General features: G+C 29.3%; 4 protein-coding genes across 4 annotated transcripts; all 4 read right to left on the bottom strand.

Moving 5' to 3' along the window:
• Window positions 1–407: 407 nt before the first annotated feature.
• Window positions 408–3,556, bottom strand: LOC124941922 (probable prefoldin subunit 4). The gene is made up of 3 exons (XM_047482305.1): window positions 3,387–3,556; window positions 3,167–3,277; window positions 408–884 (listed from the first exon to the last, which is right to left on the bottom strand). The coding sequence occupies exons 1-3, from the start codon at window positions 3,393–3,395 to the stop codon at window positions 624–626; spliced, it is 381 nt and encodes a 126-aa protein (XP_047338261.1). The 5' UTR covers window positions 3,396–3,556; the 3' UTR covers window positions 408–623.
• Window positions 3,557–7,616: 4,060 nt separating this feature from the next.
• Window positions 7,617–9,124, bottom strand: LOC124941872 (pentatricopeptide repeat-containing protein At3g18970). Its single transcript, XM_047482234.1, has one exon. The coding sequence runs from the start codon at window positions 9,085–9,087 to the stop codon at window positions 7,666–7,668; it is 1,422 nt and encodes a 473-aa protein (XP_047338190.1). The 5' UTR covers window positions 9,088–9,124; the 3' UTR covers window positions 7,617–7,665.
• Window positions 9,125–10,136: 1,012 nt separating this feature from the next.
• LOC124941896 (sec-independent protein translocase protein TATA, chloroplastic) lies at window positions 10,137–11,878 on the bottom strand. The gene is made up of 2 exons (XM_047482266.1): window positions 11,472–11,878; window positions 10,137–10,459 (listed from the first exon to the last, which is right to left on the bottom strand). Exons 1-2 carry the CDS (start codon window positions 11,781–11,783, stop codon window positions 10,322–10,324), a joined length of 450 nt encoding a protein of 149 aa, XP_047338222.1. The 5' UTR covers window positions 11,784–11,878; the 3' UTR covers window positions 10,137–10,321.
• Window positions 11,879–13,548: 1,670 nt separating this feature from the next.
• Window positions 13,549–16,926, bottom strand: LOC124941094 (light-inducible protein CPRF2). Its single transcript, XM_047481365.1, has 5 exons — window positions 16,488–16,926; window positions 15,218–15,314; window positions 14,510–14,699; window positions 14,228–14,429; window positions 13,549–14,063 (listed from the first exon to the last, which is right to left on the bottom strand). The coding sequence occupies exons 1-5, from the start codon at window positions 16,896–16,898 to the stop codon at window positions 13,710–13,712; spliced, it is 1,254 nt and encodes a 417-aa protein (XP_047337321.1). The 5' UTR covers window positions 16,899–16,926; the 3' UTR covers window positions 13,549–13,709.
• Between the last annotated feature and the right edge of the window lie 4,147 nt (window positions 16,927–21,073).

Here is a 21,073-nt window from a genome sequence, read left to right on the forward strand (position 1 = left end):
ATCGCAGGTTAATTATAAACTTGTAAAATCGAAAATTTATCTTAAATCATAAGAGTTTACTCTCATAAAATATTAGTTTATATAATTAATTAAATAAATAATACTAAAAGAAATAATATTTACAAAAATCAATTGCATAAAATAAAATAAATATTATTTTGAATTTGTAAATATAATTTCATTTCTTTTTTCTTGTGAAATAGTATAAAACTATTGATAAACACTTTATAAAGTCTAACTTTTATTAAAAAGAATAAGATAAATTCAAACGTTACAAAAATAAAAGAAAACAACTAACAAAAATTATAAACTCCTTTACAAACATAAAATTGTCATATTTTAACATTCAAGGTGACAGATTTCATGCAACTAACAAAAACATTCTTAAAGAGAAAATAAAAAGCAGATACTGCAGAAGCAAGAAGTTCAAATCTCATATCTTTTAATCTTTTTTGTGATGTCCAAACAAAATAGAAGAAATCAAGATAAATAGATGTTCTAAAATTGTTACAATGATGGCAAACATTTAACAAAACCAAAAATGTTCTTTTTTTTTCCTTTTACTCGAGAACTTCAAACACGATAAAGGAAACCAACAAACAGAGGAGGACGAAAATGTCTAATTAATCCTCCTCGAGATTGATAGAGTCATTGAATTTTGCATATAAGATGCGCTTCAGGTTGGCCATTTGAGCAATCGTAGATTCCTTTTCTTCTTCAAGCTTCTCCAAGTTCTTGGTAGTGGCCTCTTTCATTTGCTCTATCCTTCCCTCAACCTCATCTTTATCCACGTGGGTAAATACCTCTCCAATCTGGAAACGAACAATTTCCTCATCCGTCAGGATTAATTCATTGCTCGCATCCTCAAGATTCTCGTTTGTTTCCTAATATATGAATCCACATACAAAACAAACAGAAAAACTATTGTTAATTTTCCCGCAGATCTGTATCATTTTCAGAAATCATATACAATATTGAAAAGGATGTGTTTCTGAATTTGGTTTAGAAATCGACAATAAGAATTATGTGTCAAATCCACCTAAAGAAGAGAAAACTGACAGAAATAGTGTTCAATGAGCTGTTTTGTTTACCAACATGAACATAATCAAGATTAAAATCTGTACCAAAAGATACAAAAAAATAAGTTGCACTATAATTTGGATCATAATCAAGACAATACTTTGTATACCAAGTGAAGCAACTAAATTTACATTATAATTTAAAATAATCTCATGATCCACAAAAATCTTTTACCAAACCTAAAAACATCACTTTCCAACTTTTTTAACTTTTGACGATTTTCTAATGAGATCGTAATTGTGGTAGATTACTGATTTCCAAATATTTCCACAACTCAGAATTTCATGGGATCGTTGCTCATAAGTTCCTTTTAATTGCTTGGACATATACAAGTCAATCAAATGAGGATATTCAAGAGCCTACAACTAAACAATGTTGCAAGATTCTCATAAGTGAAGAGGCAGTTGTAGTTTCCATAATGTTTTGAAGCTCTTTCAAATGAGGATATTCAAGAGCCTACAACAAAACAATGTTGCAAGATTCTTATAATTGAAGAGACAGTTGTAGTTTTCGTAATGTTTTCAAGTACTTATCTATAATAAACAACAATCAAATTCACTGTAAATGGCAAGTATATGTTGGAATAAGAATACCCACCATTTATTGAGAAAAAAAAATGAGGTTTGTGCAACATAACATATTTCGATTTTGAAGTACAACTTTTAAATCAATCATAAGACGACCTATCACCCTAAGATGATTAACTGGTTCCCACAAAATGGCTTCATTTGAAGACAACTTTTATGTCACATTTGGGAACCAAACTTAGTGTGACACAAATTTATAAATTTATTGGATGTTTATCAACCGAATCTGGATCAGAAATAGAAGTGTTTCCAAGTAGGCCAATATTAGCATTAATTAGGAGTACATTATGTAGTTAAGCAAGTATACATCCAATGCCAACATCAAACAGATTATGAAAATTTAGGGTATTATAGGAAATAGTGAATAATTAAACTACAATCTAATCACAATCACGATTCCATTGGAAATTCGCCAAAATTAAACTTGAAAATGATTTTTTTTTTTTGATATGAAATTCTTTTGTAACGATGACTCATTTAGCGGTAGAGCATATGAACTCACGGATCCAGATTATAAGATGACTTTTTTGCTTTATTTAGTATCAAAATTATTGTTTGGTGTGATTTTAGTTTCATTTAGTATAGAGATTATTTTTTGGATCATGATCTATATTATTTTTTGAATCATGATCCATATTATCTTCTAGATTATTGTGATTTTTGAAAGACATATTTGGGAATGTAACCCAAATGAAGAAAATGCATCCCAAAACATAGCATACTATAAAATGAGGGAATAGTTATGCAAGTAAGATAGAAGTGTCAATTCCGCATACCCCCCCATACCCCCCCCCCCCCCCCCCCCCCACTACGGACACATTGAAGTCTCGATTATGTATACCCAATAACATGCATAGAACATTCAATTTCATAAAACATAGCAAAACATATAACATGAACAACAAAAAATCAGGAGTTCGCTTTGAGTGTGAGATTTGTGCAGCAAACTGAACTAGATAGAATGTAATAAAACAATCCATAATTGCTTACTCTAATTTTATCTAACATATTAGTCAATCATCTCGTCAATCAAATCAGTAACAAAAATACTAAACTACCCTTACTTTATGGTTTTTTCCGAGATTATCATAAAACAAACCTACATCAAACAAGATCTTGGTTCATTGAACAAGGTGATATGTGATGCAGTTCATTTCAATCGTGTAGAATAATGAAACTTGGTGTAGACTGTGGATTTCTCTCCAACTTCAACAACTAGCTTTTGAGGTATTCTTCTCTTAATATCTTGGTCTGGGTTAAAGCTCAAATCAAGATAATATCTCGGCCTAGGTTATTTCAGTTGACATTAGTTTCTCTAGTTCGTTTTATTCAATTTTCTATTGAAACAGAAGTAAAAGAATTGGAGGAAAACCCAGATTCCAGATCAATTGGGATCTTTGGAATGTATTCACAAACAGTTTCCAGCAACAATCCTGAAACCCTAAATAACTAAATCCAAAACATATCTAGGCATGATATAAAAGGTTCACTTTATTTACCTTGGCATGCTTGATTTCATCTTCAAGCTCATGAAATCGATTGTTCAATCTTCCGAATTTGTTGATGTTTTGCTGATCTTCCCATGTAACTTCTATTCCAGTACCGGAACCCTTTAATCAGGCAAGGAAATAAAAGAGGATCGTTGATATCAACAAACTGGGTACAGTATTTTAAAAAAAAAGTAGACATTTCAACTGGGATTAGAGAATTTCAGTTTACCTGCTGCATATTTTATAGAAGGAAGAGCGATGAGAGATGAAGAAGAAAGTTACGAATCAAGCTACTAGTGATGTACAAACTAATGCTGGAAGATCACAGCCGCTGGTATTAGTGTAATAACAGTGCTATAATACCCCCACAAAGACAGCTGAATGAAGATTTCTCGGTGACAAGGTTTTGTTTTGATTAAAGATCCCGTCTTTTCTCTTTATTTCATATCTATGTTCTTAACCCTAAATCTGTCTGCTTGAAAGAAAATAAAATAAATAAATAAAATTACCTTCAAAAGTTAAATCCCATTATTTATTTTATTTTATTTTAAAATAATTTTAGAAACTCATTTTACTCTTCAATTTATAAATTTTAAATAATTCCGAACAAATAAATTATTTTTTAAAATTTTTTATAAAAATTTATTACACAAAATTTTAAATAAATAATTATTTTGAAGACAGTGTCTTAATTTTAAATAATTAAATTTCTTACTATTTTCCAAAAAAATCAAGATTAATCAATAAATAAATAGATTAATAAATAGATGAGAGAAATAAATAAATTTATTATTATTATTATGTTTGTTTTTTAGAAATTAAAAAAAATATATATATTGACAAAGTCGAATGTCGTCACGACTGTCGGACCACCACAGAGCACTGCGTCGTAGTTGGTTAGGCAGCAGGGTCTGCAATAGAGCCAACGGACATTGTCAAAATATTTGAAGTAGAGTTCGTGCATTTTGGGACTAACACATGAGATATAGTGTCGATATTTTTCTCACATTTAACCAAACACTGAACCCTTTGAATTTTTTTTTTAAAACATTATTTAAACGTTCAAAATTTTTATTTTTTTAATTTACGAGAAAAATTAGACGACGACTATTGGAAACTTTATATTCGTAAAAGTTGGAAGGGGTATAAGTTATATGAGGTATTAAGATATATAAATTATATAGGTTATATGTGTTTGGTTTGAAATATAAAAGTGGTATAAACGGTATATGTTCTATAATTTTGTGTTTGATTGATAATATAAGAAAATGAATAAAAAAGAATAAAAGACTATTTTACCTTTATATTTATATAAACTATTTTAGTTATTATTTTAATATTTATCATATTTTAATATTTATTATTAATTATATTTAAATTATTAAACATAATATTTAATTATCATATAATATTTAAAAATAATATATATATATATATTATTTTCCATTCTTCTCATTTAGATCACAATGACCATAAAAAACGGCTTCATAATAAAATTATTCGATACTTATCGCATAGAAATACATAGTTCACATGTGTCGGTCATTGATTGAATATGCCATCATGAACATTGCTCTAATGCACAATATCTTTAAAAAAGTACGACAAAGTAAAAAAATTAATATATAAGTTATTATATTTTTGTTTCAAATGAATTAGTATACAATATGAAATTTATGTGGATGATCCAGACCAAACACATTGAGCTTCTTTACTTGCATTGATTGATAGAGTTAATTATGAGCATTCCTTATTATCTGCAACAAAAAAGTTAACAAAACATGCTTAAATTACGAGTCCAAGTGTCATGTTTATGCTGAATCATGTTTATGCTGAAGTATTTGTTAAGTCAATACAAATGGTGGAGTTGGAGATACTCTTGACTCTTGAGGAAGAAGTAATATGTAATGAATTTACATATCCATAAAGGAGTATATAATTGGTTGTGTGAGCAAAAGAGAGTAAGAAAAAGTGCTTACGACAACCCTAGTGTGCAGTGCGAGAAACAAGTATAAGAAGTTAGATGCAAATTACAAAAGGATACCCAAGGTAATGTGTGTTAGATCAAAGTTCTGAAACATTGAAAAATACGAAAAATGTGACATCATTCACAACCCCTTCTCCAAACAAAAAACTGTACAAGAATGGAGTCTCATCTTGATTAAGAAGCTAATCAAAAAAGTTGAACATTTTCAAAGGCATTCTTGTGCTTTGACAATGGTCAAATAAATGTTATTTACTTGCACCTTGCAAACTGAACCAATAACTGAAAAAATTGCCCCATTTGCTGCAAAATGAATTAAGAAGAATGATACCCTTTTAAATAGGTTCTAACAACATGGAGGAAAAGAAGCAAATGAGACGAAGAAAAGAGTGTACCAAGATAATCTCCTATGTCCAAAGAAACTATCTTCATTTTCTTCAAGAACTTTGTAGCCCTGGACCACATATCGGAACAATATGCATAATTTGAAAGACAAAACTAATAACTAAATGTGGCTGGCTTACCAAAGGAAATTATTGCGATGAAAATCAAATTACCAACCGCACCAAAGAGTACAATGGTCACAAAATTCCGAAAGAATTGTGCTTCTTCTTCGCCTGGAATCGGATGAATTCATTCACTGAATTGGGGGAATTCATTACATAAGAATTCTAAAAACAAAATACAAATACAAATACTTCTTACTATAATACATTATCCCATGTTAAAAATAATGGGTGGAAGAAGGTAAATGAAGAGAAGATCTTCACTGAAAACCAATAGATGTGAATTTTTTTCTTAGAAAGGACAATAATCCCAGTTCCTAAACCTAATGTAATTAAAGAAAATATCAGCATTTATCTCTTACTCAACAAGACTACATAATCATGAAGTTTAATTAATAGAAAAAATTCACAATTACTAGAGCAGACTCATTTATTTAACAGCCACATAAGTGTGGTGAGAAGCTAAAACACTCTTCTTCATCACTATTAAGGAAACACAAAAATCCTCCCATATTGACCTATATACAAAGCCAAATCACCATAGACTTCTTTTTGACTTATGAAGTAGGATTCCCAATTTTTATATGGATTTGCTCCTTAGGTTGAAGTAGAAGAAGAAATTGATAAGATTAAAAGAGAGATAAAATGAAAGATTAAAAATGGCCAATGGATTAATGAGAATTTAAAATTTTATATGGAGGGTTAAATATGGAAGGATAAGATTAGTAGAGTTTATACCTATGGACTATCAGTTACAAGTTTTTACTTAGTATGAGTATAATTTATACTTATTATAATATATAATTTCTAACCAAAATAGAATGTTATTTGAGAATTATAGAAGGGATTTAGTGTCACTAACCTTTTATCTTGTACTGACACAAAATTCCTCGTATTTAGATATTTCATTTGACCGCGAAACAAACAAAATCTAATCAACAAAAGAAGATTGATAAGTCAAAAAGAATTTTTTTTCAAGGATTCTAACCGATTTATTTAATATATTTCAAAATTTTGAAGACGTATTTATAATATTATTTATTATATAAAAAAGAGAATAATGTCGTACATATCAAATTTACTTATTAAGTTTCTAAATTCTATTTTTTTCTATGAACTTAACTAACTTTGTCACTTAATTCTATTTTTTCTATGAACTTAACTAACTTTGTCAATTTTATTTAAGTTGACAGAAATTTCAAACTGTCCACATATTATTTTTTAATTTCATATTATCACGTTCAAACAAAATATAATAATTTTTTTTTTTTTCAACATATAACCTTTTTACCGGAACCTTTTATGTAAATCACTAACAAGCATAAATAATTTATTAAAGACTTTGAAAATCAGTTCATAATTGATGTAATCGAAGACAGCTGTTCTAGAGCACACAAGGTCTCAGCCTAAACTCAAATAAACCCCTAGTTTAAACAATTCACAAATTTCATTTTTATTTTTATTTCAGTTTTTACACTCTTTAATCAATCCATGGTTCTTAATTCTTATAACATGTGAAGGTACGAAAATATTGAATCTAGTAGTCTTGATCTATTCATCTTTAAGAATTTAGCAGCAGCTTAACTGGAAGTCATCAATCAACGCTCGCTCGACAAATTATGCGCTTGGTAGAAGAAACTATACAAACGAAGTGAAGGATCTCCACATACGAGAAAAAAAACAATTATCTTAATAATATCCAATATGTCAAAGTAGATTTAACTTTAACAGATAAAACAAGAACAGCAACGAGAGATCTTCACACTCAGATCAAACTTCCTTTCATGTAATTGAATCAATTTAAAAAATAATTTAAGCATTAAGAGATATTGAACGACAACCTCAACTTATTAATCTTGTTCTAGGGTGGGTATATGTATTTTTAAAAATGGTCTAGAACCATGACCAACATAAGTTAGGCTTTCAAGACTTCGTTTGGGAGGCTTCGATCGGTCATACATACTTTTTGACAAAGTGTTTTCTGTTCATACTAGTTACCCCGAAAAATAAACCGTTGGTCATGAGTTATCGAATAAATGAACACGACTAAATCCTGGATCAATTTGTACCCCTTTAACCTTCATAACCTCCCTCACCATCTCCACATCATCCCATCTATCAACTAATGCATATGCATTTGACAAAGCTATATAATCTTCACTTGCATCGATTTTCTCCGAATCAAACTCAAGAAGTATCCGCCCCACTTTCTCCGCCATCAACACTTCCCCATGAAGCTTACACGCGTTTAACAAACTTCTCCACACAACAGCATCAGGCTTCCTATTCATTCCAATTATGAATTCATACGCCTCGTTCAAAAGTCCAGCTCGACCTAACAGATTCACAATGCAACCGTAATGCTGTATAGTCGGTTTAATTCCAAACCGACCCTCCATGCTTTCAAACAAACATAAACCTTCTTGTACCAACCCCCAATGACAACAAGCAGCTAACAAACTAGTGAAAGTCACTTCATTTGGTTTTAAGTTATTAGATTCCATAGCATTCATAAGCTCTATAGTTTCTTTTCCTCTTCCATGAATTGCTAAACCTGTCATCATGGCAGTCCAAGTCAGGACGTTTTTAATCTCCATTATGTTGAATATACGAATAGCAGTATTGATCAAACCGCATTTTGAATACATGTCTATTAGTCCTGTTCCTATGAAAACATCGATTTCAGGTTTATAAACCGTCTTCTGTATATACCCATGAATGCAAATTCCATTTTCTAGAGAACCCAATTGAGAAACTGCAGAAAGAATACAAACCATGGTGCTTTCATTTGGCGATCCAACTTCACGATTAATCAACATTTCTCTAAACAATTTGATTGCATCACGAGCATACCTTGGAATTTTTTCTTTCTGAATACAGTACCCTCTGATCATAGCACTCCATGTTACTGAATTCCTCATTGACATTTCATCAAACAGTTTACGTGCAGAATGAATCTCCCTATGAATACCATAAAAATGTATAGCAGTGGTTTGCACCATAATATCTGAAAACAACCCATCCTTGATTCCTCGAGCATGAACTTGTTTTCCTTCGAATAAAGCGGAAACAATGGATAAACGAGCACAAGATCCTAAAACGAAGACGTAAGTGCGATTGTCGAAAACAAGATTGGGTTTTGATGATAAAGAGTCAGCGAAAGATGAAATGGAGTTTCTGGGTGGAGAACATCTGATGAGAACGTTTAGAAGATATACGTTTGTAGTGGTGGAAGTAGAGTGGGTCTGAATTGATTTGGCATGGTTGAGAGCGGGTTGAGTTGATAAATTGCAACAAGATTGAATGAGTTTGGCGAGATTAGATGAGTGATTGTTGCCATTGATGATCAATTGAGCGTGTATTTGTTTGAGATTAGAGAAGGAGATGTTGTTGGATTGAAGAAAAGTGAGGAATTGAAACCTTGGTGAGTTTGATTTCATCTTCAAGTTTGTGAAATCGATTGTTTAATCTTCTGAATTTGTTCTTCCATGAACACTTTATTGAATAGTAAATTTTGATTTATTGGTTACTTCGGATTGTTAAAAGGTTGGTTCTTATAATAGATTTCATTTGTTTAATAGAAGCTACAATTATACATCAAATTTGTATTAAAAAACTTATATAAGTAGCATGTATCCCGTGCATTTGTAGGAGTAATAATATAAAAAATCGTGAAAAAAATATTACAGTAAAATTTTTATGAGCGGGTCAACCCACAATCTGACATAAATATTACTCTCACATATATCCAAATTAAGCACAGCTCTCGACCGGCAATCCGAACATTTTAAAAATTAAGCATCATTATATATATATAGATTATGTATATTAGTTTGAGAAATAAATAATAAATATATAGATATTTTTTTAATTATTTAAAATTTAATTCTTATAAAAACAATTAGATATGACAAACTTTTGTTTTCTCCTATTCTATTTTTAGTTATCTCTTCCGTTTCAACCCAATTCAAAACACTTAGAGTTAAAATCAAACTTGTAAATATTTTAGTTTGTCTAATCGATATTTACTTTGGTAGTTAGATTTAAATAAATCTTAAAAGTTAAACTCTTATAATTTATTTTTAAAAGAAGAAATATAAGAGTTTTAGAAGAGAAAAATGATACGTATGAATTATGATAGGATAGAAAAATTTTAAAAGAAAAAATTTATAAATACGATGATTTCAAAAGATTAATGTTACAAACGTTCGATTCAACCCGAAAAAAAGAACTTGTATGGGATTCAATTTTTTCGAATTTATTGTTATTCAAAATTCTTATATTATTTTCTTATTTTTGTTTTTGTATTTTTAAATAACATATTAAGTTCTTTTAGTAAAATTGACATATTTCAAAATAAAAAAAAGTACTACTTATTCAAATTAATAAGCTATTTTAATTAATTTTGTAATAAATCTTATGAACTGAGATTAAATTCATTTTATATCCAACCTAACCTATATCAATATTGGATTTTTCTTTTTCTGAATTGAGTCAATATACCAGCTAGACGGATCATATTTATTTTGAATGCTTATTCATAATATTTTGAATTAGGAACTTAATTGATATAACAATTCTCACCCATTAATCAAATTTCTAATAAAAAAAATCTTTGAACAATAATAATTTTCCAGCTTCCCTATTTTACATTACACATTATCTCATCGAGCGTCAACTCTCTTTGGCGCTACTCGAGATCTTGTTTTCTTGTCGCTCCACTTCAATTGCAGTTGTCGCGGATTTCTCAGCATCTACTTCTGTTGGAGAATCCGGTTCTTTCTTAAGCTCAGTCTCGAACTCCTTCGCAGCCTGCGACAATAGAAGAAGAAAGAAAAAATGATTTAAGGATGTAGTAATGTACTTATGGTGGAATATAATTGGGGCAAATTTCTACCTTAAAAAGTACACAATTTAAACACCAATGTCAAATAAAACATGAGAAGATTCATAGATGTTCATTGTTAAAGGCTGGTTTGAAAAATCTTGTTTCCATTTATTTTTCTCAAAATTCAAATTAAGAGCCTCAAAAATGTATCCAACATGATGTACTACAATACCCGTTAATCAAATTCAATCGACTTTCTTATATAAAGAGCATATCAAGCACTCGAGAAACAATTGGAACCAATGAACTAAGATTACAAACATGTATTCTAAGCATTTACCCTGGTTTAGAATCATAAAAGAACTTGTTTTGGGCAGTGACATCATTCAAAACTCAAGTTCATATGTATAATAATTCTAAATGATTTTGATAGGAAAGAGTATGAAACTAAATTAAGAAGAATCTTGCCCCCAAAAAACAAGATAAAATCCTAGAGTTCAAGATGATAAACTCCATGAATATTTTTCTGTCATTTCATTCAACTCAAATTTTGTTTCCCATCCAATTTAAAGTCCAACTAGAACACACCCCAAACACAGATTGTCCACATTCTGAAATACAAATAAAAATTGTTTTCAAATAAGATTATTATCAACCTTTTTACTCATGAATATATCTGATTTGATTAAGAACTTGCATAAGAATCTCACAATCTACTTACCAAAAACAGAGCATTCTTACTGAGAATTGAGTCTTAGCTAACAACATCTGTGTTTCTTCTATTCTATTGTACATAATCACTAGCAAACACATAGTTCCAAATCAACTATACAAGATATAGCTTTGTTCCAAAATGAGCTGATAAAGTTTGTAAATGGGGCAAAATATGAGGAAAAGATGACCCAAATACACAAAACCATGAATTGCAAGAAAATTGAGATACATATGAATATAAATCCAAGTACCCAAATGAGAAATATGACAGATAAATCTAACCTGCTGGAAGCTCCTAACAGTCTTGCCAATACTACGCCCAACTTCCGGCAATTGCTTAGGACCGAAGAGAAGGGCAGCAACGCCGGCAATAACCGCCAGCTCCGGCACGCCGAGTCCGAACAAACAGGTGCAAGAGAGACCAGAGGCGTTTCTGGGTCGACCCAGAACGGCGATTTGGCTGGCCTTGATGTTTTGGGTCAAGGTATTGTTGAAGAAAGTAGAGTTTGAAGCAGAGAAGGAGATAGAAGGAGTAAGTGATGGATTTGTTCTTGAAAGGGGAGGAAGAGTTGCAAAACAGACGGGAATCGCCATCTTGATTGAGGGTTTCGATCTATCTATGAAGAAAACCTTTAATTTTTATGGATTTGATGATTCGAGATCCACGATTAAGATGATATGCTGAGCGGCGGATTGCTATTGGTTGATGATGATATGGTTCTTATAGAACATCTCTTATTTCTATAAAACTCTTTTGATTATATTTATGACCTGTTTGTTTCAACCATTTTTATGTTGTAAAAGGATTTTAATATTTATTATGAATTATATCAAAACATGAATTTGATAATGTCAATTTCAAAATATTTATTATGCATGAACCATTATGAGCTATGTAGTTAACCACTATTTCTCCTTGTCGGAGAATTAACAAAAATAAAATAACCTAAAGTTTAAAAATAAAATGAATTAATTAGAATAAATCATATTGGTTAATTTTAATACAAGAAATAATTATATAAAAAAAAGCTCTGGGTTGTATAGGGTACCCAATGCTGGCCACTAAATATAATAAATTTATTTTATCTAATATATTAATAATTCAATTTTATCAATCAAATAAATTAAATATTCATATTATTAGTTTAAGACAAAATAAAATCTTAAAATCTTAGGCTTATTTGATAAGGATTTAGGCAATGTCAACCTATATTGGGCTTAAGCCCAACCCAAAACGCTTCTGGATTTAGGGTTAGTGCGTAGGGGAGAATTATAATATGTCATCTACGATTTTTTAACCAAATTGTCTAGTTTTGGATTTTTTTTTCTAGTTTGACCGGTAGGTGATCAAGAATGGAATAGAGATGATATTTTTTTTGAAAAAAAATGGGTAACTCTATATGTTGGATAGTGAAGTACCTGTCTCCGAACCCAATTTTCATTTCACTACCCGACCCCGATGTGTATCTCTATTTTTATCTCCATTCTCGATTCTCCGGATATCCGATTCCCGATTGGTATCCCATTACCCGATTAAATAACTATAAAGTTGTAGATTTAAAAATAAAACATAATTTTGAAGATGTTGAAAAAGATAAAGAGACGTAACATATTTGATTACTTACAGTAGATTTTGAAAAAGATAAAAATTGTATTACTATAATTGAAAGAAAAGTTATGACGAAGGTTTTAAAAAAAAATTAAATAGTAAAGAGTAAATATTAAAAATGAAGATTGAGAGGAGAGAAATAAAGTTTTGTTATTAAAAAATATAAACTTAAGAATATTAAAAATATAAGTTTGAAGTGGACTACGGTTAAAAACAAAATAAATAATGTATTTATTGTGTTGGATATTGATCCTAAGTTCGAGATGAAAATTAACCCTAAGTTTTTACATTTAACTCGTTTCTGCGCTTAGATTAAATGGCCGAAGCTGGTAAATGGATTCTCCACTCTGATCTGCCTTATTATCATTTTTACTCTTTATGCTCTATTACATCTATTAACCACAAAAGACTAACTTAGTTAACTATAAACAATCTAATAATATATATTTATACCAAAAAAATAAAATAATAAACCCTAAAAAATGAAGGTAAGTTCTTCTCAGAGACATAATATTTTCTAGAGATAAAAAGAAGTTAAATACTGTTGAAAATTAATCTCACATCATTCAACTCATAACTAAACTAAACTATATGCCTCTTTGGGCCACAAGATGTTAATTCTAAAATAGCATAAGAAAGTTGAACATAGTGCTCATTATTTTACTTGAACAAAAAAATAACAAATGCTTTTCTGAAATGTCATCTTCCAATTTTTCAAAGAGAATGGGCAAAATAGACAGATGGAGGTGGTGGTGGTGTAATGACACATATAAATCATTGAACAATAGAACTCCAAGGAAAGAACCTGTTTTTTTTATCAACAAGGGAACACTACAACAATTGAAATCCCTTAAATACAACTAAAGGGTAAAAAAATGACAATTTCATTTGGCACCAATCTTATAGAAAATCTACTGTTCTCCATTTCCCTTCTGACTTCCCTTCGAACTGCAACCGCCCCTTATCCGCTTCTGCAGATGCTCCAAACTAGCCACTCTTTGCATTGACGATGTCCTCTCCATCTTATTGTTACCTCTTACAATGCCTGCAGGAGGATTAATCTCGACAATTATGTTCTTATCAGATGCAAAATTGTAGAAATTCTGCTTTGATTCGTCTTGTATAGGAACAGCTGTATCTGTTGTTGTATCGGATGGGCTACTTCTATCAAACGATCTCACCCCCATTGAAGATGCTTCAGACATTGCTTGAAAAAGCGGATTTAGTCCACTCATTCGCTTGACAGTCTCTTCAGCCATCTGAACCTGTATTTTTTTAAATTTAAAATTGTTAACCATCAATATAAAGAAACCTGTCAAACATGCCCATTTGGAAACACTTTCTGGATCTAGATGAGATTTTTAGTAGATAGATAAAAATTATAAATTTATTGATGGCTTCTCTCATCTAAATCGATTTGGAAACTTGCCTTTGCCCGTAAAGTTTCTACATCAGCTTTAAGGACTCGGTTGTCGACAGATGCATCATTGTACTGTTGACTGATATGGGTTAATCTTTTAAGCAAAGAAGAATTCTCGACACGTAATTGAGCAACCTGAGTCTCGAGATCAGTTAAATGGGCTTGTTTTCTTCTTCTAGATCGTCTAGCTGATTCCCTATTCGAAAGCATTCTGTACAGCAATTTTAAGTTCAGTTGTAAAACTTGGGAAATACATAATTAAAATAAAATTGAAAAAGGAAGTATTGGTACCTCCTAACGCGTTTAGCATCGGTTGGATCAGTGCTCTGCATTGTTTCTCCCTCGAGTTCATCGTCGTCTGACTGTTCAGATCCACTTGTTGCCGACTTGAGAGATTTACTTTGTATGGATGCTGCTGGTAAAGAAGGTATTCTAAGTGGTCCACTCACTTCTTTATCCTTGGAAGTTCCAGATTCAGTTACTGCAAATTTTTTAACCCCAAAAAAGAAAAAAGATGTATTAATCAAGTGCATATAATTCCATCCACCAAACAAGGACATGCGACAAAGTGCAAATTGATAAGGAAAAAAGGGGTCTTTTCTGTAATTATTTAGAGCTTGTACCTACTTGTTTGAGGAAGGTTTTAAATTTTTTTTAAAAGGTTTGATAAGATACGAGATAATCGGGCTTTTGTAGGTATTGTCCCATATGCCCGCTGAATTGAGGTTTATATTTTATTAAAAATTGTACAAATAAATTAAGAAGAAAAGTATTTTAGAGTGTATAAATTGGCTTCATTTGGAAACATGATTTCTATCAGATTTATCGTGGATCCAGTTGATATCACATTTGAAAATTAAACTTAGTCTAACTCATATCAAGCAATACCATAGTAAAATCATACACTTTGGTAAGTAGTATTAAGCATCTGGTTATTCTAAACATGAATCAACATTAATATAATTACAAGACTGCGCTTATTTACTTTGAGATACAAACCTTTTGATGTGAGCTCAAAACCGAGCTGAGCAGTACTAGCTTGTGTCCCATTTTCAGTAGCAGCAACACCAGTTTCTTGTGTTTTTCCAAATGATCCCTGCATGGAAGTGATTAAGAACGTTTGTTAGCCTAATCGCCATATCCTTTTTTAATTCAAATATAAAGGAAAGAAATGGTGAACAAAGCTTATTAATGTATATATAGGGATGAAAAACCTTCTTTGAATAACTAATCAAGAATTTGTTATAATTCATTAAGTAGAGCGCAAATATAAGCTAATACAGCTATACTTAATGGAAAAACTTTTAATTTCTCGATCTAGATTTGGATACATACACGTTTGAAAACTAAACTTCGTCAGACACGACAAAATCAAGAAGTGCTTCCAAATGGGACCAGTAATTAGTTAAGAATACAAATTCTTTCTAAGTGTCATTTATTAAAAAGACATCGAAGGAGCGTAGAAAGTACCGTAAAAAACATAACAAATAGACAAAAATAAGAAGTCGACAACAAGCACAAAAAGTCCAAACAACGACGATCACTGTCAGTCCAGGAGATTCCAAACAATTGTCCATAAATGCAAAAGAATTAAGGAAACCGCGATCTTTGTTCTTCTAACCGAACATTCCTTATCATCAAAAGATCTCATATTCCTCTCATTTCAAGTCACCCACCAAATAACAATAAGGATAGTGACCTGCCAATTTCTATTAACAGCAACCAATCAACTGATTTTTTCCTTATAACCAAAGTGTTTGGACCAGTTTTTCGCGCAGCGAAACTAAACTAACCGTCATGACTCTCACTTCAATCAATCAGATGTTTTGAATGAGAATCGAACATCAGAACTCAGGATAGTAAACCCCATCATCCAAACCTTTTGTCCCTGAATCTGATCTACCCAATGTTGGTCCAACCAATTCATTGCTCCCAACAAAAAACAAGCAATTGATACTTAAAGATTAGATCTAGATTCATTTGCTTAACACTTTATACTAATTGTTTAATATATTTCCCATAGAAGAATCCCCTTCTTCAAATATTTGTTTTTCAAGATTAACTTCAACTATCATATACATATATATATATATATGCAGATCCATGAATATGCAATTTGCAAAGATTGACAGACTGAGGAAGATTATTAAAACTTAATAAATCTATACAAATCCCCCAAAATTTCCAGGGAAATTCCATCAAATCCGACAACTTAGATTCTATAGAAAAAAACAATTTACAGAGTAAAAAATGGAGAATGAAATCGTACCCGAGTCATTGCAACAGCAGCGCAAGCCAAATTAAGACGGCTTTCAAGGAAAGCATGATAATCTTCAGAATCCATCGGAATATTCGGAGATAATCCTTTTTCAGGAAGAACAGATATCGATGTCGAATGATTCCGGTCATTCTTTTTCACTGATTCGATTTCTGGCCTCGATAAAGAAGACTCTCCGCTGCCGGAAACTGAAAGAGAAGATGAAGGAGGAGATGATTCAGATTGCTTATGATTAGCTTCCTGAATGAATTTCTCAAATGCCCATACAGATAAGCTACGATTCATAGCTGCAGCTGTTGACGGCGACGTGATCTCGTCGGCGGCGATTCTCCGAACGGACGCCGGCGCCGGAGAAGTCCAAAACTGTTCAGCCATGTCATCCACTGAAAAGACCCTATCCATTTTCTCTCTCTATATCTCTCTCTCTTCTACACTTCAAGGATAGGTTGATAGTTTACGTAAATATATATATATATATATATATATAATATAATAAAAGAATAAATAAATAAATAAATAAATAAATAGATAGATTAATTTTATTTATTTAAAATTAAAATGGATTACAAAAATCTATTGCATAATTTCTCTTGTTCTTATCCATTAGTAGTAGTTTCCTTTTTTATTTGAAATACGTTACAATTGGTCAAATATTTTATAAAATATAAAGTACTATAATTTTTTAATTTTTTTCTATATAGTGTTTTGAACTTTTTTGACATTACTTTCAATTTAATTAGGTTGATTTTTTATAACTTATTTAAATTTCTTATTCATTATAATGATCTCATTTGTAGATTTAGAGTTTTAATACAACTAACCATATATATTAAGGTTGAATATAATATTTTTTTTTTCAAATAATCCAATCAATTTGAAAATAATCTAAAATAGGTGAATGAATAAAAATTATTATTTTTATTTATTTGTTGAGTTGCTTTTTGACTTTTATTATTAAACAAATTTATTATTTATTCCATTAAAAATCTTTGATTTTAGATTATTATAATATTTAGTTTGGTATAAAATTTTATTTTAAATAAATATTATTTTTTATTTTATTTATTAAATTAATTTACTTTTCTTGATACATTTCATTTGGAATTACTTTAATATATATATATATATATATATATATATAATACAATGATACTTAATTTTTAAATAGTTTAAATTGTCGGTCGAGAGCTGTTGTTAATTCAGATATATATGTGAGAGTAAATGGATACTTGGGTCGGATTGTGGGTTGACCCGTCTATAAACTTAAAACGGTTAAAAATAAAATTAAAAATGTTATAGGTATATTTCGAACTTACAATCTAACAAAACAAGTACAACTCTTTAACCAACTAAGCTAATAAACTTTATATTTTAAATTCAACACCAAATTTGATGAACGCGAAACATTCTCAACAATATAAGTTCAACTTTTTAAAGTGTCCGAATTGTCGAATCAAGAGTTGTGGTTAATTTGGATATATATATATATATATATATATATATATATATATATATATATATATATGTGAGAGTAAATAGATACTTGGGTCGGATGGTGTGTTGACTCACCCATCAACTTAAAATGGTTAAAAATAAAATTAAAATTGATATATTACGTTTTGAACTTGCAACCTAACAAAACGAGTATAACTCTTTAATCAACTAGACTAATAAGACTTTATATTTTAAATTTAATATCAAATTTGATGAACGCGGAATATTCTTAACCATATAAGTTCAACTTTTTAACTAACTAATATATATATATATATATATATATATATATAATAATAATGCTTAATTTTCAAAGTGTCCAGATTGTCGGGTCGAGAACGGTGATTAATTTTGAATATATATGTGAGAGTAAATTGATACTTGGGTCGGATTGTGGGTGAACCCGCCCATAAACTTAAAATGGTGATGTATGTTTCGAACTTTCAACCTAATAAAATAATTACAACATTTTAACCAAGTGTGATTGAGATGTGATTTGCCGAGGTTTAATATGCCGATAATAATTGAAAGTGGTTAAAAATATAAATCAAATATTTGATTGACCAAAGTGTGAGGTCACAATGTTAAATATTAAAAAAATATAAATCAGATATTTAATAGACCAAAGTGAATATATATAATGGTGCTTAATTTTTAAAATGTCCGGATTACCGAGTCGAGAGTTATGATTAATTTGGATATATATGTGAGGGTAAATGGATACTTTGGTCGGATTGTGGTTTGACCCGCTCATAAACTTAAAATGATTAAAAATAAAGTTAAAAATGTTATATGTATGTTTCAAATTTGTAACCTAATAAAACAAATACAACTCTTTAACCAACTAGGCTAATAAAACTAAAACTTTATATTTTAAATTCAACACCAAATTTAATGAACGCGGAACATTCTTAACAATATAAGTTCAATTTTTTAACTAACTATAATATATATATATATATAGAGATATATATATAATATGATGTTTAATTTTCAAAGTGTCCGGATTGCCGGATCGATTGTTGTAGTTAATTTGGATATATATTAGAGAGTAAATGAATACTTGGGTCAGATGGTGGGTTGACCTGCCTATAAACTTAAAATGGTTAAAAATAAAAATGTTATATGTACGCTTTGAACTTGTAACGTAACAAAAACAAGTATAACTCTTTAACCAACTAGGCTAATAAGATTTTATATTTTAAATTCAACACCAAATTTGATAAACGCGGGATATGAATATTCTTAACAATATAACTTTTTAACTAACTAATATATATATATATAATATAATATGATGTTTAATTTTCAAAGTGTCCGGATTGTCGGGTCGAGAGTTGTGGTTAATTTGAATATATATGAGAGTAAATGGATACTTGAGTCAGATTGTGGTTGTCCCGCCTATAAACTTAAAACGGTTATATATGTTTTGAACTTGCAACCTAACAAAACAAGTACAACCATTTAAACAAGTGTGATTGAGATGTGGTTTGTCGAGGGATAATAGGCCGGTAACAATTGAAAGTAGTTACAAATATAAATCAAATATTTGATTGACCAAATGTGAGGTCACAATGTTATATATTAAAAATACGAATCAGATATTTGATAGATTAATGTGAAAGTATAAAGTCACGAGATAAGAGTTCATTGGAAAAAAAATATGTAATGAGATATATGAAAAGATGAATTGTTTTATTGAAGTGAATAAAATATGAAATAAAAATATTTTATTTTTTATTTTAATATATTATTCGTGATTTATTAAAAAATTTAAACATTTAATATATATATTAATTTTGCCAGTTATATTAAAAATGGTATTAAAATGATGTAGAATGTGAATTATTCAATATATAAAGTAGGATATTAAAATATTATTAAATTGATTCAATATTTAATGCTAATTTTTGGATATTATAAAGTAGGATATTAAAATATTATTAAATTGATTCAATATTTAATGCTAATTTTTGGATATAAGGGTCTAATATAATATAACCGACCGCAGTTACATATAAATTTATTTAAAAAATGAATTCAACTTAATGCGGTATCAACTCACTTTAAGATGGTTTTCTTACTAATAAAACCTGAAATTTTAAAATATTTTAATTAAATTTTCTTGACAATAAATGCATTAGATCTCTACTTTTTATTATTATTTTATTTTAACATTACAATTATTAAGATTATTAAACAATTTTAACATCGCAAATAACCATTTGATTGCTAATTATTTGTTAAAATCAAAATTGAGTTGAATATTTTTATAATTTGATTTTTTTTTTAATGTAGGAAATTAATACAATGATCACAATTTTCTAATTTTAAGTCAATTTTAATTATAATCAGAATTTTAGATTTTATTTTGGTTAAGAGGATGATATATTTGTAGATGTATATCTAGATTAATGACTTATTTGAATTACTTTTATTTTAATTGTAGATGTATATGATGTATATCTAGATTAATTAATTTATAATATTGTATTCTTTGTAAACACTTGTCAATATAAAAATATATTTTGGGTTGCATTCTTTTTATACACTTGTTAATATAAAAATATATTTTGGAAACACGTAGATAAAGTTTGAGGGGAGATAGTTTAATAGAATAAATTTTAATATATACATAACTAAAATATATTATATTTTAGAACATTATTTTAATAAAATATTTAATATATATATATATATATAATTTTTAAATATTTTTTTTCCCAAATTCATATAACTCTAAACATTTTCAAATATGGCCGTTCTTAATACTTCAATTAAATAAAAAAACTAACAGTGATATAAATTATATTTTTATACACTCTATACTCCAATACAATTTAAACATTTTATTGATGTTATTATTTTTTTTTAACTCAATCTGAATAAATAAATAAATAAATAAATCATTTATAGTTATTTAAAAATTTAAATAGATTATAAAAATCTATAGCATAATTATATTGGTTTTCTTTCTTGTTTGAAATATGTTAAGATTGGCTAAATATCTAGCCATCAAGTTTTTTTTTTTTAAATAGTGGATCAAATTTTTATGCACCTTAGTGAAATTCATTTAAAAAAAA

The sequence above is a fragment of the Impatiens glandulifera genome, chromosome 6 (genome assembly GCF_907164915.1).
Source record: "Impatiens glandulifera chromosome 6, dImpGla2.1, whole genome shotgun sequence".
NCBI lineage: Eukaryota > Viridiplantae > Streptophyta > Magnoliopsida > Ericales > Balsaminaceae > Impatiens > Impatiens glandulifera.

What these genes read in the sequence shown, in the direction of transcription:
- LOC124941922 (XM_047482305.1), bottom strand. An exon ending in ATGAAATCAAGCATGCCAAG is followed by an intron (nt 885 to 3,166) that starts GTAAATAAAGTG and finishes TTCATATATTAG; the next exon opens with GAAACAAACGAGAATCTTGA.
- LOC124941872 (XM_047482234.1), bottom strand. Translation starts at nt 9,087, where the DNA reads ATGAAATCAAACTCACCAAGGTTTCAATTCCTCACTTTTCTTCAATCC.
- LOC124941896 (XM_047482266.1), bottom strand. Translation starts at nt 11,783, where the DNA reads ATGGCGATTCCCGTCTGTTTTGCAACTCTTCCTCCCCTTTCAAGAACA. An exon ending in CTGTTAGGAGCTTCCAGCAG is followed by an intron (nt 10,460 to 11,471) that starts GTTAGATTTATC and finishes CTATTGTCGCAG; the next exon opens with GCTGCGAAGGAGTTCGAGAC.
- LOC124941094 (XM_047481365.1), bottom strand. Translation starts at nt 16,898, where the DNA reads ATGGATAGGGTCTTTTCAGTGGATGACATGGCTGAACAGTTTTGGACT. An exon ending in TTTTGAGCTCACATCAAAAG is followed by an intron (nt 14,700 to 15,217) that starts GTTTGTATCTCA and finishes AAAAATTTGCAG; the next exon opens with TAACTGAATCTGGAACTTCC. An exon ending in TAGAAACTTTACGGGCAAAG is followed by an intron (nt 14,064 to 14,227) that starts GCAAGTTTCCAA and finishes AAAAAAATACAG; the next exon opens with GTTCAGATGGCTGAAGAGAC.